At 36.3% G+C, this 19,433-nt stretch overlaps 1 protein-coding gene across 5 annotated transcripts in view; it reads right to left on the reverse strand.

The window, feature by feature from the left end:
• LOC116643970 (TLC domain-containing protein 4-like) overlaps positions 1-19,433 on the reverse strand; it is a 104,743-nt gene that overhangs the window by 25,919 nt on the left and 59,391 nt on the right. For all 5 annotated transcript variants that reach the window (XM_032423115.1, XM_032423134.1, XM_032423144.1 and 2 more), the window contains 2 exons: positions 17,576-17,634; positions 15,288-15,382 (listed from right to left, as the gene is read on the reverse strand). In XM_032423115.1, the coding sequence (XP_032279006.1) occupies positions 15,288-15,382; positions 17,576-17,634 (154 nt within the window). The remainder of the gene's footprint in view (positions 1-15,287; positions 15,383-17,575; positions 17,635-19,433) is intronic.

Here is a 19,433-nt window from a genome sequence, read left to right on the forward strand (position 1 = left end):
GTAAAACCCGGATGGATTTGGGCAGGCCACTCCCATCTTTGTTTTATTATGAATTTTATTATAATAAATTCCAAATGGCAGGTGAACTTTTTCATTTTAATACATAATCAAAATCACATTCCCAGTGATGAGGAATGAAAAGAGGAATGAAAAAAGAGTAAACCTCTCTAACTCATCTAGCACAAAGAAGCACTTTCAAGATAATAGGAAACAAACTGTCTTTCATATTCCAAGTTCCTGGATGTTTCGTGGACTTATTTTTTAGTTTTGATGATATGCTTGAAGTTTAGGTGTTTCCAAAGGAAGTGGTTGGAATGTTTCAGTTAAGAAAAGGTCAGAAAAATAAGTAATTGTGTTCAGTTGGAGATCATCCCAGGAAAATTAAAAAGCTGAAATGTCCTGCTTTTCTCTTACCATAGTTAAATTCTGCAGTGAGTAGAGCAAGGGAGAAGAGCTTTGAAAATAGCGTACAGGTAGAACATGACTCTTGGAGAGGCAAAAAATGCAAGGAAAATAGTTACTTTAGTGAGATTCTTACTTGAGGCAGACATACAAAAATCTCAGAAATATTTTTACTAGGACAATCCTCTATTATAATGAATTCATGTATGTAATAAACGTTTACTCTTATTTTTAAAGATAAATTCTCTCATTTATGACATTGCCTTTCCGCCCTCAGTTAAAGACAGCTCTTCTTCCAATCTATTTTTTCTAACAATCTTCTTCTGTTTAGTTGTTTTAAATCTATGGCATTCTAAGTAACTATATCCAATGTTTAGAGGGTATGACAGACCAAACTGCTGTAAAGTATGAATTAATACATTCCAAAGGTCAGCCAAAGTCTTGCTAAATTACTTACTGTACCTTTCAAATAAATCATTTTTCCAAAGATGAGATCCTATACTGAAATTTTTTTTAAGTTTTTGTGATTTCTAAAATATTTTCAAGCGGACACACCAAAGTCATGCAAAATATTGAAATAATATCATAGCAACAGTTTTACTCTCAAACTTCAAGAAACAATTTTAAATATTTCTCTAGTGAACTTTAAAAATACAAAAAAATATTAAATATACTAAGGTTTTGTTTTTTTGTTTTTTGTTTTTTAAGATTTTATTTATTTGACAGATAGAAAGAGAGCACAAGTAGGCAGAGTGGCAGGCAGAGGGAAAGGGAGAAGCAGGCTCTCCGCTGAGCAGGGAGCCGGATGTGGGGCTCGATCCCAGGACCCCAGGATCATGACCTGAGCCGAAGGCAGCCGCTTAACTGACTAAGCCACCCAGGTGCCCCAATATACTAAGGTTTTTTGAGAGTTTAGAAAATTATTTCTTCTAACTCCTTTCAAATTGGTATAAAATTAAAAGTAACTATTAACCAAAGTACCAGGTTAATAGCAGATAAAACCTGACTTTATGATAGTCTTTAAATATTAAAAGTTACTAGTAAAAATTATAAATTTGATATGTTGCTTTCATCTCAATTTAGCCAAAATGCAGTATCACCACACTTTGAAAAGACTTTCTCTTGAGTTTATAAAAATTGGGCACAGCATCCTGGCTTTTCTTATAACTTCTTTAACCTCTTTCCAAAGAAAATGGTTAGTTCTCTCATTTCGAACCCACTGGTTCTCAAAGTGTGGTCCCCAGACTAGCAGCATCAGCATCACCTGGAAATTCGCTAGATACGCATATCTCAGGCCCCATCACAGACCTACTGAATCAGAACCCCTGGGGGTCAGATGAGCAACTGAGTTTTAACAGGCCTTCTAAGTGATTCCAATATTCACTAAAGTTAGAGAACCACTGTCCTAGCTTACAAATGACCTACGAATCTCTAAGCCCTTGGGGAAACTACCTCCCTACTTCTCTGAAACTGTAATTAGTGAAGATTTACAAAGCCCCCCATCAGATCCCACAGCATTATGAAGGCAGACCAGCTACATCCCTCTACAAGTATTTCCTGACTCCTTAATCCCCAGCGGGGTGAAGTGTCTCAACAGATCTCTCTGCTTGTCAGGATGCTTACCCCTGCAAATATCTATATTCCTTGTGTCTCTTTTACAGTTCTATCCATAAAGCCTAGTGCAGTGCCTGGCCCATATTTCCCGAGTTGAACCTCACCTGCTCCTCAGTGTGAAGCAAGCAGAATCACCTCCAAAACCAAAATCCTAAGAGTCCTACAAACCTATTTCTGAGTGGGTGAGCACTCTGATGAGAATATTAGTATTCCATTCTAAAAGAAAAGGAGAAAAATATCTAGATTTTAATTTTGTAAAGAGATCAGTAGCAAAGAATTAGAGGTCATCATAAATGTGTTATGATAAAAAGTCTGATATTTAATTTCTAAAACTTGATACATTTACATTAGTGAAGCAAGACAGAAAAAAAGTGGATAGACAAGTAAAAGAGATGGGGAATATCACCTCACACCCATCAGATTGGCTAGTATCAAAGACAAAAAAAGGAAGTGTTTACAAGGGTATGGAGAACAGGGAACCCTCATGCACTCTTGGTGGGAATTCAAACTGATGCAGCTGCTGTGGAAAACAATACGGAGGTTCCTCAAAAAATTAAATTCTACTTCTTGGTATTTACCTGAAAAAAAAAAAAAAACAAGAACACCAATTCGGAGAGAATCTTGCACTCCTATGTTCATTGTAGCATTATTTACAACAGCCAAGATATGGAAGCAACCTAAGTGCCCATCAACAGATGAATGGCTAAAGAAGATGTGGTGTATATATACACAATGGAATATTATTCAGCCATAAAAAAAAAAAAATGAAACCTTGCCATATGTGAGAACATGGACAGACTGGACCTAGAGAATTTTATGGTAAGTTAAATGTCAGAGAAAGACGAATACCATATGATTTCACTTATATGTGGAATCTAAAAAAAACAAAACAAATGAACAAGCAAAACAGAACAGAAACAGACCCACAGATACAAAGAACAAACCAATTCATGGTTGCCAGAGGAAAAGGGTATTGGTGAGGGAGGGGGAGGGTGGCAAAACGGGTGAAGGGAGTTAAGAGGTACAAACTTTCGGTTATAAAATAAGTAAGTCATAAAGATGTAATGTACAGCAAGGGGATTAGAGTCAATTATATTGTAATAACTTTATATGGTGACGGATGGTACTAGACTTAACATGGAGATCATTTGGTAATATATAAAAATATAAAATCATGATGATGTAAGCCTGAAACTAATAAGATACTGTATGTCAACTATATTTTAATTAAAAAAAAAAAGAGGTAGGAGAATTTGATCTAGCTATGGATCAGAAGGGAAGCAGGTTATCAATGAGCATGCCAGCAAACTAAGGAGCCCTTTATTAACTGCATGACCTTGTGGCTGTTACTGAATTTCTCTAACCCCATTTCCAGATCTCTATAAATACAGTGAATACTTTTTACTAGAGCTGATGTTAGGAGTGTGTGGCTGCCGCCGCCACCTTCCTCATCTTCCCCGTTTTGTGGAACAGTGGAATGACAGGGTTAGAATTAACTGATAGATGGAAGTGTCTAAGAATGCCCTTTGATTATTACCACTGTATCCCGATGCTGATGGCAGAATTTCCATAAATATTTCTTGGCTGGCTGACTGTTAGAATCTTTCAAAACCTTTTTCTATTTGGGGAATTCATTATGATAATTAAGCAATTAATCTGGAGAGGCAGGGATAGTCAGTAAATGATCACAGCCTGGGGCATGGAGGCCAGGATTTGAACCCTAGCTCTCCTGGGTGACTTTGGGCGAAGCTGATCTAAATTTCAGTTTCTCCATTTGTCAAATGGGCATAATACCATCTTTATGACAGAACTGATGTGAGAATAAGATGAGCTATGTACTAATGGCAGCCAAGAAAAATATGAAAACAGAAAAGGCACTCAAAAAGTGAAAAAAATTTGTAGTTAAAGGTGAAATTGAACCTAGTACTTTTTCATACCATGATTAGAAAGATTAATTAAGTTTCAGGACAAGTCCTAAAAGGCCTATTCCTTCCTGTCTATGTATTAGTCTTCAGCTCACTGATACTTGGGTGACTTCACAGGAATGAAGGGCCCAGCTGAGGAAGAGATAAGATGAATGACACATCACCATCACAATTAATGAGGACTGAATGTGGGCTCACTATTGCCATTTCACTATAAAACATAAATTATGTCAACACATCACTCCTCAGAAAGTGGTTAATGTTACTTTCTGTTGCAGAAAAAAATCCAATTTCAAAAGGAAAAGAAATACTTCTAAGGGTTAACTGTTTTATTCACAGAATAGGTTATGCCAACTTTCTACCTCACAACCATACTTCACCCAACCCAAACTTCACTCTGTTCATGACAACTTTATGTTCATTACCATCACAATGTAGGATTGAAATGGCCTCTGAAGATGGCCTACTTCTATTACCCACAGATTTTTTAATCCCATCTACCAAAGCTCTTCCAATTTGCCCTTCAGCCTGGACAACTCCATGGTGAGAAGTGCAGCATCTCCGAAAGCTGCCTTGGGAGCCATCTTGGGATTGCTATTCAAAAGTTCCAGAACTACTGCACCCTCTCTGACTTCCACTCGCCAGTCCTACTTCTCTGATCCTGGCAATCCAAAATCTCTTCTTCACATGATAACCCTTCAAATATTTAGAGACAGAACATGTCTATCTTCTTTCCAGGTACCATTTCCAATTTGCTCAGAAAATTCTGGTCTACCGTCTTCAGAGTTCCTGAGCCTTATTAACTGCCAGTCTTCAGAAAACAAAAACAAAGAGAACAAACAACAAAAACCAACCAATCTCTTGGTGAAAAGAACCATTTGCACACAATAATCTCTACACAGTAACCAGTTAAATCACATACGCACATACATCTTTTGGAAGGCACAGGATAACCTTCCAAAGAGAATTTTAGCAGAACATATAAATATACCTAAAAATGTACATACCACTTGCCCAGAATTTCCGCTCTACAGAATTATTCTTTGAAAATAATTGTGTATGGCACAAATATGAAAAGATATAAGGCTGTTCACTTGATTTATACATAATGGTGAAACTCAGAACAAACACATAACAATAGGGAATTGGTTAAATATGATTATATATCCACATGCCACCAAAAGAGATAATGATCCAACCAGATGGCCTGAGAATGAAAACATTTTCAGAACTTACAAAAGACTTAGAGAATTTACCTCCTTCCCACTCTTCCTTAGGAAATCATTTGAGGTTATGCTGCAATACAATGAATGAGTGAACCAAGAAAGACAGACATGGGATCCAGGAAACAGTGGCCCCACACTAGGAAAGTCATGGCAGGAAGTCCAGGACACTGGGCAGCAGACCTAGAGAGCAATCTGTTCACGCTGCAGTGGAGAATGGAGGGCGCCAAGGGCTGGGAAAAGATGATTGCAGAGATGCAATGCTATCCTCCAGAATATTGAACAACTCAAATGTTAAACGTTAAATGATAAAGGCAAATGTTGCAAGAAAAAAAGGGGGGCATCAGAAACTCTAAGCAAAAATTAGACAGGAAATGTAATCTTGCTTGTGCAGTGAACTCTTTTAATATAATCGTCATAAACATGTATTCATTTTCTCTGTGTAGGATCAACTAGATATAAAGGAAAACTTAATATGATTACGGAGTAAAAGGTAAACAGCTTAAAATCCTGGCAAGACAAAAGTCCAAGTACAAATGACAGAAATTGAGAAGTGAAGTAGACACAAAAGGAAGAATAGGAGCACTAATATCTTCACCTTAAAAAGTATCAAGAGGTGCTACAGAACCAGAAATAAAAGTTTTCAGAGGAAGTTAGAAACTAAAACTCCTTTCACAACAATGAAAGGAAGAAGGGCAAGGAAACAGAGGTGTGAGCATTAAATTCTTATCTGTCATAGCAAGAAGATAATATTCTCTAACAATGACAAATAAGATGTGGGTGACAGTCTCTGAAGATGGCCAGCACCAATTCCTTCCCTCCCTGTATGTGCACAATGCTCCTCATAGCAGGAGGTGGGCTTTTATTTTCCTCCCCTTGAATCTAGGCTGCCCTAGAAAGCTCACTTGACCACCAGAATACAGTGGAAGTAACATTCTGGGTCCTTCTGAAGCGAGGTCATGAGAAGCCCTGCAGTTTCGTCCTGAGAAGCCCAAGGCACACGGACGGGCCACATATGGGAGCGGTAGGTAGCAACCCTGCTGAGGTCCCAGCAGAGAGGCAGCATCAATTGCCAGCTACTGGAATGAGCCCCTTTCCACCCAGTTGAGCCTTTAGGGGATTGCAGTCCCAACTGCTACCTAACAGCACCCACATGAGAGACCCCACGCAAGAACTGCCCTGCTTTCTTTCCTTTTTTTTTTTTTTTTAATATCATTAAGAACTCATTGAGTCAATGCGTTTCAATGGCCACAGCAGTTATTCTAATTGATGATCAAAATGTCACATTTTTAGCCAACAGGACAACCTTCATGTTGGTTACTGTGTCCTTTTGACACAACCCCATTAGTCTTTGATAGGTTCCTTGCTTTCTGACATAAGATTACCAGAGTTATTTTGTTGTATGCAATACTTCAATATGTAAAACAAATTTTAAATTTTAGTTTTGACCCCATTTTTGCAATATATAGTCATACACAGAATGCTATTTTTGACTTATGTATACACACATAAGACAAAAATAGAAATACACTCCTAAATGTAAATGGTAATTAAGTAAACATAGTTATCTCTGGGTTGTGGGATTGGGGTTTTTTTTCTTTTTGCTTGTCAATGTTTTCTAATCCTCCAATAAAAATGAATGACCTAATTAGTATTTTTTCAAATGGCCTCTGTTTATGTATTATTTTTCATAGCTTTTTAAATTACAATGTTGCTATAAGGGGCCTTAACCACTGTTTTCCAAATGTATACTTCTGTGGTTCTCTTTCTACCCTTCTGAAGTTCTCCTGTGCCTCTTGTAGAGGATCATCCTTCTGGCCCCTGACCTTGCCCTTGACCACCCTGCCTCCACAAGACAAACCTTAACTTCTAATGGCATATGGGCCCCTCTCCCCTGGGACAGCCATGCTATCGCCACAAACGTCATAGCGTCTAAAAGTTATCTTTCTGCCAGTGTCTCCCATTTCCTTCCATAGTATCACACTCCTCTAGTGCTCTGGGTCATTTTGCCCTCTTCATTCCCTTCATTCTCTGAAATCCAAATTAGTCACCATGCTCTATTGATTACAAAATAGCTTTTAGATTTTTCTTCTTCATTAATATGACCACCACCATAACCACCAAAATTAAATTCTTCATAATCTATCACCTATATTTATTCTGAGAACCTCCTAGAATATATCCTCCCCCATGCAGTATTTTTTCTACATATCATCATCAGCTTTACCTTCCTAATATGCCAATTGTATCAAGTTATAGGCTGGTGAGTTGGAATGTTCATTCCACCAGGTGACCCCATCTGACTCATCCAAATGTACAACCACTACCAGGCGCACACAGACCCCATACCCTGACAACCCAAGTCCTTACTTCCACCCCTGAAGATCTGACCTCTTCTCCTCAGTGATTTTCCTCATGTCTTCCGACCTAGGAAGCTCTCCCCAACTCTTTGCTGCCGACCTAAACATAATTTTTTTTTTTGAGGTTGCGTGTAAGTCCCATCTATCACAAAAGCTTTCTTGGGAAATTCAAAAAAGCACAAATATATATAGGAAAATTTATGTACAACTTATATTCACTGTAAGAATATACATCAAGTATTGTCAGTAGTTATCCCTGAAGAATCAGACCTAGAAAACATTATACTTAACTAAGCATTATATTTCAACAAACTTAGAATTTTGTTTACAAATATCCACATTCAGACACAAAATTAATAGAAATTAACACACTCATTTTTCCATTCCCTAAATTGCTAGAGCATTACTGATTTATCAGTGGGTGATGTATTATTTGCATTTTTCGATAGTTTCCTATGCTTAACTCTTAGCTAGCTAACGGAATCCCACAGGTTCTATCATATCTTCATCCCCTACCCCCACAGCTCCTTAGTTCACAACCACACAGGGGTGTAGAACTATGCTTCAGTCATCTTGCGTCTACACTTTCTGCTCCTGTCCATCAATGACTGGCCCCATGTTTAACCCAGTATACCTGTGAGAGCATTAAGCATGGCACACACTTAGGGGCATAGGTAACCATTAGATAAGCTTTAGGTCATGTGTAATTCCTCATTACCTCATCCCCCACTCTCCTACTCAAAAAAACCTACTGAAATACAAATGAGGTAGATGTTATTAAAGGGAGAGGTGAAAGGTTGAAGTCTACTCTAATATTTTTAGATAAATGAATTACATATTTTGACACTTTACTGTTAGTGAATTTATGACAAAACTCACAACTCACTTCTGGCCAGTATGGGGTTTCCACCTCTACCATCTACCTTTGAGGAGCTTTGCCTATAGTAAAACTCGTACTTGCCTTGGCCTCTACACGACTCTATGAGGGAAAACAAAACAGGATTTGTCTGATCCCTTCTGGAGCTTAAAAGAAAATTCTCCTTTTAGCCAGTGATTATGAAAATCTGGATTTTCTTATCACGGGAAATTTAATTTTCTTCAGCTGAGAGTGGCTAGGGTTAGAGCTTTAGAAGGTAAGGGAGAAGGGTAACTAAAATGATCATGCACATACTCCTGTTAGCATGGTTTTAGATACTGTGCCGCCGTCAATGGCCTGGCGTGGGATGGGCACCCTATCCCACCACCGGGGCTGGAGAGAAGTTCCAGGCATCCGAAACTGGACCCCTGTGTAAAAATGTGACTGTGTTCGGCAGTAGCAATAATGAGGTGCTTTTTCATAGGTTATTACACTGACCTGGAGCCTTAACACATTTCCATGGAAACCCTTTTCAGATACCATCAATCTAAAAATGAGATTTGGGAACAAAATCCATCCTATATTTAATAACTATTTGCTGAATTTTAATCATTCAAGGCTATTGATTATTTATTTATAAGGCAATCGAAGGTCTGAGCTAACACACAGGACTGGATTGCCAAATCAGATTCATGTGAAACCGTGATCTTATCTGGTATTAAGCTTTACTAAATGTTCCAAAGATTGAGGCCATCAAATTATTCAGAGGACAAAGAGAGAGGTGGGGGACATCAAAGGCACCTGGTAAGCCAGATCTTCCCTCTGTTGGACAGGCAGCTCTGGCCCAGAAGAAATGAAGGTTCACGAAGTTCCCCACAAAACAGTGAGAGTTTAACTTGTAAAACATCTCCGTCCTCTACCCCCAGAAAGTTGTACAGCCGAGAGGGCATTCTCCAAGGAGGAAGGCCTCGCAGCTCCTAGGTTCACATTACCATATAATCTTCTCTTTTTAATATTTTATTTATTTATTTGAGAGAGAGAGAGAGAGAGAGAACTTGGAGGGAGAGGCAGAGGGAGAAGCAGGCTCCCCACTGAGCAAGGAGCCTGATGTGGGTCCTGGGATCGACCTGAGCCGAAGGCAGAGGCTTAATGACTGAGCCATCCAGGCGCCCCACGTTACCATATGATCTTTAGCCAGGGATATCTTAAAGGCATTTCAGAGTTAAGGTCTCCTCCTCCTAACAGAGGTCAGTACTCTGTTTACTCAAGGGTCCTGCTGACAAGATTAGACGGGAGTCACCTGCCCTCCTTTCTCACCCTCCCTTTCTTCCAAGAAGCAAACGGATTTGCAGGCCGGCTGCTTTCACCCCTTCCTTCCAGGGTTACTTAAGAACTTGGTGACAGAACTTAGCTTATTCTTACTTACCCATTCCCTAGCTCCCCAGCATTAGAACCAAATCAGATCATTTTAACAAAACAGCTGAATCAACAGAATCTCAGAATAAAACTTCAAAGATACTTTAGTGTAAACTCCTACCCAAAGTTTCTACTTACTATATATCTATTTTCATATCTATCTGATTGAAGATATCTTATGGTAGAACTATTTTAAAAGGCCACTGTAATAATCATCTATTTATTTACTGGGGATGTCTCTTCTGTAAAACAGAAGTCTGACCTTCCTCTCTTTTACTGTCCCCAGAGGTCCCAGTTCAAACACCTGAATTAACCCAGAATAAATCTACTCTTCTTCCATTTAATAGTGCTCTCACATTCCCAAGGGCATTTCCAAACTACCATGTCCTACAATTTATCTTTTGTAGGCTGACCTCTCTGGGTCCTTCAACTGTCACAGGACAATAGCTTCCTAATCTAATCTCCACTGTTATCTGGCAGCCCCTCCCCCACACCAGGCATATGCAAGGTCCGGGACACCAGATAATGAACTTGGGTGTGGTCTAACCAGGAAAACTGTCATTTTTGTTTGAATTGGATGCTCTGCCTCCCCTAATAGAGTCTAAATTTGAAACCAGCTTTCTTTTAAAGCAGATGTGACATGCTATTGGTACAACTGAAGTTTTGGTCATTTATCACCTCTGGGTCATTCTTCCCTTCTTATACATTGTCACACCTAAATGCAAAACCTAACATTTATCACTGTTAGGTTCCATCTATTTGTTTCAGCCTATTGCTCCAGCCTGAAAATGTAATATATCATCCAGCATATTATTAGGTCTCCTTCCTAGCCTTGTTTCAGTCATTTGATAGGCTTGTTAAAAAAAAAAATGTGGTAAAATATACGTAACATTAAATTTACCCTTTTAACTACTTTTAAGTGTTTAAGTCTCCAAAGTTTTTCATATCCCCAAACTGAAACTCTCACCCATTCAACAGTAACTTTATCTCCTGCACCCAGCCCCTGGTAACTATTCTGTGTCCATGGATTTGAGTATTCCAGCACATCACATAAGGAGGATCATATGGTAAGACTGCTTTTTAAAAAACCTAGTTAAGAACAAAATATTGACTCGGGTAGACATGGCAATGCTCTCAGCTGACATCTATTTTATCATCACACATAAGTCCAATATATGAACTGTTTTGTTTTCTGGTATTGAAAGGAAATAGGCTTCAAAAACCAGGCCAGGTTAGAGAGAGAAAGGGAAACAGTTCTAAGATAATCCAACTAGGCAAATCTGAGGGGATGCTCTGTGCCCACAAAAGAGCATGAAGCAGCAACCACAGGGCAAGGAGGGAACAGCTAGCCTTGAACTCCTCTTAAACCAAAACAGAGGAAGGTCTTAAGGAGCCTGGTTATGTTCATCAGATAGGGGGAACAGTCACATCAGGTATTCTATAATAAAAAGTAAATATTAAAGCAAATTCCAAAAATCCAAACACAACATATATTTGTGTGTATGTAGGTCTTTACATATATGTACACACATATATCACATATTTTTTAAATGGCCACTTAACATTTTTACCACGACTAATCCCTTAATTAGTAGTAAGAGTTACAAGCTAATTGTATAACTGTGGCTGCATATAGATTTAAATAAGTAAGCTATACAAATACTAATAAAAGTTTTTTTTTTTTAATTTTCCTCACCATATTTTCTTTTACTTTTTTTTCAATTAACATATAATGTATTATTTGTTTCAGGCTAATAAAACAATTTCTCAGACTGACTTCTGCCTGTCTATTGCTCATTACAGTATAAGAAAAGTTGACAATGTTTTATTTCAGTAGAAAAAAGGTTAACATGTTATTCCAGTTTTTAAAATATTTTCTTTGATTTAAATATTTAACGTGTTTTATGCATATGTAAATTTAGTGGGGAACAGAAATCACACAGACCTTACTATTGAATCTTGCTTTAGTAAGCTATATTAGGTGGCTATTTTAATACATACCTAGTCAACAAAAGTGTTAAATTTTGGAAATTATCTTTTGAAATGTTGCTCTAACAGCTATGATAGTTACCTAAAATTTTTCTTTAAGACTATCCTAATGGGAGAAAAGGAGGAAATACATTATTTATGTGTAACTGAGAACAGGCAACACTATTCAAGTCATCTTAAAACATTTTAACAGTTTAACACTGTTAATGATAAACTGTTGGTGAGTCATGGCATTTCTTTCATGGCACTTCTGTGGAAATTCTTCTTTAGACTAAAACTAAGACTGATATTTTTCTAATTCTTCTCTCCTGATATACATTACAGCTTTACCTTTTCTGACATAACAAGTCTTTCATTTTTCAATACCACTTCATAAATACTTGCTTGCAAAATGTTTTTAAAATGTAGACACTGGGGTATAACATTAAACAAGAAACAAATTCTCACCCTCAAGGTATCACACTGCGGCTAATTCCCTTAAATAAATACACTGAGAGCCTTGGAAACCAAATTTTCTTCCTCAATTGCAGCTGCATGGTTTAATGATTAGATTCCAGGGTAGTTTAATAATGCAGAGGAGTTGGGGAAAGTATGTATAGTGGTGCTCTTTTCAAGTTCAAAAGTTTTCCAAGTATACTCTAACTTTTATCTAAAGGTGTGATTTGATTGGGGAATGGCGTGATCCACAAGAAACACAGAAAAAAATGAAGGTTACCAAAGAGATCAGAACAGGAGTACAAAAGACAGTGGTTTATCCTTAAAAATAGGATGTTAAAGCATAATTGTATTCTCGTCCCTTATGATAAGAAATTATCCTGTCACATTTCCCCTAATAATTAGTATCCTGACTGAGGGGGGGACAGGTGAATACTAGGAAAAAATCTGTAGGATTTTTACCTTTCTATATAGACAGAAGAGAAGATTCCTTAAGCTCTAAGTTACTCTACCAGAGAATTTTAAAACTCCAATAAATATACTGGAGAGAGGTACAAAAATAGTGATCAAGACATTATATAACCTATATATAACCTATTAAATAACCTATATTTAAGAGGATCTTACTTTTCAACTATTCAGTAGAGCATACATTTAAAACCTACAGATAACTTGTCTCTAAGTTTTAGTTACAATTAGACAATCTTTTGGGGTGTCTGGTTGTCTCAGTCAGAAGAGCATGTGACTCTTGATTTCAGGGTTGTGAGTTCAAGCCCCACATTGGGTGGAGCAATAATTTAAATAAATAAATTAAAAAAAAAAAGAAAACCTTTTAAGAAAAGAGGTTACTGTAAACAGCTTAAATAGTTGCATACTTATCAAGTCAAAATGCTTCCACATACCAGTTCTCATCATGTAAGTGAAGAAATTCATAAAAGTTTATACAAAATAAGAGTAGTTGTTGCTGTTATTATTTTTTTAACCTTACTTAAATTGCACAAAGTGACATGGGAATTTACTGCATGGAACAAAAATTTTTCTATAGTTTAAACAGGAAATGTAAAATCTATAAATGACAAAGGATCTACTACATCTATAAGCATTTATTTATTTTCTAATTTTTTTCTGTTTCCCTCTGAATAGATTCACTTTAATCAGATAAATTTACCTCATACCATTCATGTATTTTATACAACAGAACATAGGAAGCCACCAAAAAAGCAATCATCCCCAGAAAACACTGCGGTTGATTTTCTTATCAATAAGGCAAGAGTTAATTTCTTTGCACTTTGATTTTTTTTTAATAAAGGCATAAAAGTCCAAAGAGAAAACAGTATTCATCCCACATAATTAAATACTCAACCCACCAATCCACACACAGCCAGCCTTTTGCCAAGCCTGGGATTCAGGGGCCGAGCAAGAACAGCAACTCGTCGTATTCACATTTCCAAATGCACGTAAGTGACCTGTTATCGTTCATCGGCTTATATTCTTTTCATAGCACTAATGGTTATTTGTGACGCATGTTCAGAGAACATACTTCTGCACTGCAGCATGATATTAAACTCACATGGGCACCCACACATTCTTCCCAGATTTAATCAGTATTTTGTTAGTCAGCTTTCATGTTTTTTTAAGCAAGTGGTTAGGAAGTAAGTGCTTGTACACCAAAAACTTAAGACCTGTGAAAGGTAAAAGTCTATATTTTATAACGACTTATAATCTATTAAAATCTAAAAAGAAGACAAACAGTAGGAAATGCCAGTAAAAATAGCCTATTGGTTCAGAAAAATAAAGTGATTAATGATACCTTTTGGGTATACATAAGCACTTATTTATAGCATTAAAACCAGCATAGTTTTTTTAAACATTTATATTAATTTATGACTTCATGGGTGATAAAGAGAGATATTTTTATATATCTGATTCTTGCAGAAATAATGCCAAATTGACATCTTATTCACCAGCTATCTGTGTGTGGGTCAATATAAAGTGGAAGAATATTATTAATACACATTTATATTAATTTTTTAAAAACCCTCCAAATAATCACAGATGTCCAGTAATATAAGGATTTTAGTAATACCAAATAAGAAAAAAAAATCCAGTGGTTATATTTAAGTTTTAAAAAGGAGAAAACATGGAATGGTATACCATACTATTACATAAAATTTATATTATTCTAGGGACACCTGGGTAGCTCAGTCAATTAAGTGGCTGACTCTTGATTTCAGCTCAGGTCATGATCTCAGGGTTGTGAGACTGAGCTGAGCTTGGAGCCTGTTTCTCTCCCTCCCTCCCTGCCCCTCCCCCCTGCTCTCTCTCTCTTGCATGCATGCACACGTGTACACTCTCTCTCTCTAAAAAAAAAAAAAAATTTATATTATTCTAGTTTACATATGTCTATTATTTCCAAATATCTATTTGGGGACTGTTGGCATATCTAGGTTGAAAAACAACTGATTGTAGAGAAACCTAACAAACATACAAGGGATATAAAATTGCTAATTTACAAATATATAATGTAGAAAAATAATTTTAGACATAAAACTTAATATGCATTACTGCCTGAGATTTGCTGTGAGTACCCTCTATTAGCTCAGTCTTGGAATTCTGATGAAGTCTCTGAGCAAGACTCCCCCACTGCTCCAGCCTACTTAAATGTAATTACATATATACATGTAATTGCACAAGAATTAAACAGAAAAGAAATATTGTAGTTGGTTATATAAGAACCTATTCCTAGCTCTGGCTGTTAAGTCATAAATGCATCTAGAGAGACAGGCAAATAGCAATAGCTACGTGATCCTAAAGGTTTTAAGTGAAAACTCGAGAAATTGGGGTTATCTGCGTTAAATTTTATGAATCCAAATAGACACACTAATACAAACACACAAGTCATTATTTTTGTTAATAAACAAGATAACACATCACAACAGTGATCCCTGAAAGCATCTGGAGTTGGTCTTTATAAATTGAGAAATGTAAGTTACGATTTCTGTTCACCCTTAAGTCATCACTCCCCATCTTGTCTACTTGTCAGGCTACTGTAAATCCTGGCACTCACCAGTACAAAGTGGTATGCATACAGCGCTGTACAATGGTGAATTATAAAATATTTGTCACCAATCACTTTCCAATACAAAATGAGAATCAACAAATCTGAAAGAAGGAAAAATAAGTGAGATATTACATAGGAAGAAGGCTGTACTGTTTTCCCAGTGTATTTAACTTTCCTCCTTAACAACTTGTCACAGTCCATACTAGCCCACTGCACTTTGTTCATACTTCGCTAGTCCAGTTACCCACCTTATTGTAAAGTACCTGCTTCCACACGACTGTTTCCCCCACTCTACTGTGACCTCCCAGGATGAGGACCAGGTGTGGGAATCCAGCACAGTGCCCACCACACAGGTAATATATTGGTTGAAAGTGCAAATGAATAACTTGTTTCCAGGGTTAAATAAAACGGAAATGTTACTGAATAAAAATAATTTTTAAATAAGCTTAAATCACTGATATTTGTGACTACAACAACTCACACAGATAAAATGGTTGGAGAAAAGGTACAAAATGACCAACTCATTTATAACACAAATTCAACAAACTATATTTAAAAATTAACAAAGGATATGATTAAATATTAATTCAAAATAGCAACAAAAACAAAAACAAGAACTAAAACTATTAAAAAGATATGCAAAGAAAGAGGTCAAGGCCTCAATTTCTCCTTAAGAGATCCTGAAACTAAACACCATGATTCAGAAAATAGTTTCCCTTTACAAAACAGAATGTTTAACAAAACAGAAACTTCTCAAAATGTTAACACAACTATGTTCTTTACCAAATGGCTACATGTGAAAGGCAGACATGGAGACAAATGGCTATCATGGATGGAAACCAGGGGAGGATTCAAGGCTTATGGGACTGGAGCTTATATAATATGGGAACCTTCTTTTATATATTAAAAAAATGAAAATTACTGATACAACATTAGATGTGAATATTTATTTTAAAAAAAGTGATCAGATTATAAATTTTAAAGAGAAAACAAACAGTACAAATGTGAAATCAAGAAAATATAACACTATTAGTAACTGACTGCATGATAGACCTCTCTAGATATATTTTCCCGACGAATTGTGGCTGTACCCTCTTTGGTCACCAATTTCTATGATAATGACCTTGTAATATTTTCCATAGAGAAAATAAAAAGAATTCACTTTTCATTCAGCTTGGTTTAGAAAAGTCGGTTTCAGTTCATAATTCTTATTTTTAAGTGCTTCAGAGTATTACATTATTTGGGGAAACCTTTATCAAGTTTCTTTCATACAAGACTTTCTGGGTGGTGACTACTCTCTGAACGGACAAGGCTCATGAAGCGGTGCGAGAGGTGTACTATAAATTGTGTGTCATCCTTGTCAATGACAGCATTTTGTGCCAAACAAGCAAATCTTTTTCCAATGTATTCACATGATTCACTCTTCTTTTAATTGGGCCATCAAATAATCCAATCACCTATTCACTATTTTAATTTGAAATTTATCTCTTCCTCCTAATGAATTACTGTGTTTTGGTATAATTTAATCTTTTTGTTATAATTCACTTCTTGATGGCAGAAAATTTTCTATTGAGTCCATCACTCATCTTTATCACTTTTGTTTCATATCCCATTATTTTTATTTGTATTTTTCAGCTATTTATTAAATTTAAAAATTATATAATAGGGTTCCCTATATAAAATGTCCAAATTAGGGGTCTGTTCTTTTTCTCTTCTTACAGAGACTGTCTAGAATGTCTTTTCAAAAAGTTTAAATGGTATATTCTCACTTAATTTCTCCTTTGTCTCATAGTATAGAAGGCTATTCCAACCCCTTCCCACAGGAGGAGAAATATGACAGAGGGAAACATGGAGTAGAAAGAGTCCATGATCTTAACTGATCATGGCTAAAACAGTTTCCTTTTGTGAACTCTCCCCAAACAATACAAAACTGCAAGCACAGGAACACATTTCAAGGGCCCTTACAAGTGAGAGAAACCTTGATGCTTAAACTTCATTAGCTTCCCAGGAATTCCACCTGAGAGACCCTGTAGACCAAAAAATGGACCATTGCTAGTAAAAAAATACCCAGGCCTAACTGAGGCCCCACTCTGCAGCTCTATTGTCAAAGAGAACCAGAGAGCCAACAGGAAAAATGTTTCATGTTCTACCATCACAGCAGGTATTTTTTTCCTCTTATGGGTCCTACAAGTGACTTCTCCAATAAATAAACCAAAAGCATAGACTATGTATTCTTTGTAAAAATCCCATGAGTACTTTAAAAAGAAACAGAGAGTGGCCAACATATCACATACCAGAAATGAGGTAGCCGGAAGCAATAGAGATATTCACTTTCACAAGCGATGAATCACCCCTATAAATATTAAAAAAAAAAAAAAAAAAGATTCCCTTTTTTTAGCACATGGTTATAAATGACAGCTACATTTTTTTTCCTATTGAGAAATGTAATTAAAATGCTTTCTATAGATTCTTGAATGGTAAATTGTCATTTGTACCAGGCCCTGTGTTAGCTTGAAATACTTCTAACTGCACAAATAATCATAATTTCTTATATTAGCTATAAGTTTTATATAAATAATTTTACCAAAAGATAACTTTTTATAAATGTGTTCTCATATGATTTGTTTGTGAAAGAATTCAAATGAATTTCCAGATGCTGGCTGGTTTTTGTTTTTGTTTGTTTTTGTTTTTTATTCCTTATTCTAAATCAGAGATTCAAATACTCAAGAAATCATCTAGCCTGCCCCTGATCTTAAGGCAATATACTAGATCAGTATCACTTTACTGATGACTGGAGAGATCTGCCTATTGTCACACAACTAGAAAATGGTCACACAGGACAGTTTAATCCTGCTGTTTTGACACCTATATATATCAAGATCCTACAATTTGCCCTAATAATTATCTTTACTCCAAGAAACAAATACGAACTATCAGTCTTGTGTCTGGTTTATAATGTAAACTACTGCTGAAATGAACACAAAATTAAACTGATAACAGCTAAACTGCAAATGGAAAGGTTTAGCAGAAGTCCTGTCTACTTTACAAATTCTGATCTGCAAATATGACCCAGGAAAATTGAACCTGGACTAAACTGCAGCATTAAAGAAAATGTAAAAAGACAAAAAATTATACTATGGGGCGCCTGGGTGGCTCAGTTGTTAAGCGTCTGCCTTGGGCTCGGGTCATGTTCCCAGGGTCCTGGGATCGAGCCCTGCATCGGGCTCCCTGCTCAGCAGGAAGCCTGCTTCTTCTCCCTTTCCCACTCCCCCTGCTTATGTTCCCTCTCTCGCTGTGTCCCTGTCAAATAAATAAATAAAATCTTTAAAAAAAAAATTATACTATGTACAAGTTTGATAAGGACAAAAATTGATCAGTGAATTAAATCTTTGTCATAAAATTTATCTCCCAAAAGAACTGGTTATGTTGACAATCATTACCACAATAAAATTAGGAGAAAAAACTCAGAAACAGTTTAGGTAGATTACATAAAAACCTCATCATGGAATTAACACTAAATTGATTCACTTTGAAAAATACCTTCCCAAAGAAAATTTATCAATACTGGTAGAATTCTGATGGGCATAATTCTGTATTTATTAAAATGATATTGCTGCAAACAGTCAAAAATTAAATTGTCCCACATCCTCCAGAGTCCATATCTACTACATTTATGCAGTGCTTTCGCAAACATACCTCATCTCTCAAACTAAGCTGAACTAAGCCTTCTTGTATAATGCCAGGAAATACAGTTTGCAATATCTCTGCCATTGGAATGACATTTAAAATTTTCAAAGAGTGATCTTGGAAATTATCCTATTATTGCTGAACATCGTTATTATCAGTATTTCAAATCTTCTCATGTGGTACTAACTTCCTCTTATATGGACATCTATAATCCTCATTTTATCTTTGAGATCAAATGATGGGTTAAACACAAGACTGAGTCTTAAGTAGATTATTATCCAACTTGACTATCCTATCTCAATAGTTAACTCATTTTTGCTCAGAACAGTGGTTACAACAACTTGGTTTTACTCACTAACTCAGTATAAATGTTTACATCATCATCATATTCTCCCTGTCTTGGATAACAATTGTGATACTAGTACAAAGTGGCCCTCATTATTTGTATTCAAATATAAAATAAAT

Source organism: Phoca vitulina, unplaced genomic scaffold, assembly GCF_004348235.1.
Source record: "Phoca vitulina isolate PV1807 unplaced genomic scaffold, GSC_HSeal_1.0 scaffold2, whole genome shotgun sequence".
Taxonomy (NCBI): Eukaryota; Metazoa; Chordata; class Mammalia; order Carnivora; family Phocidae; genus Phoca; species Phoca vitulina.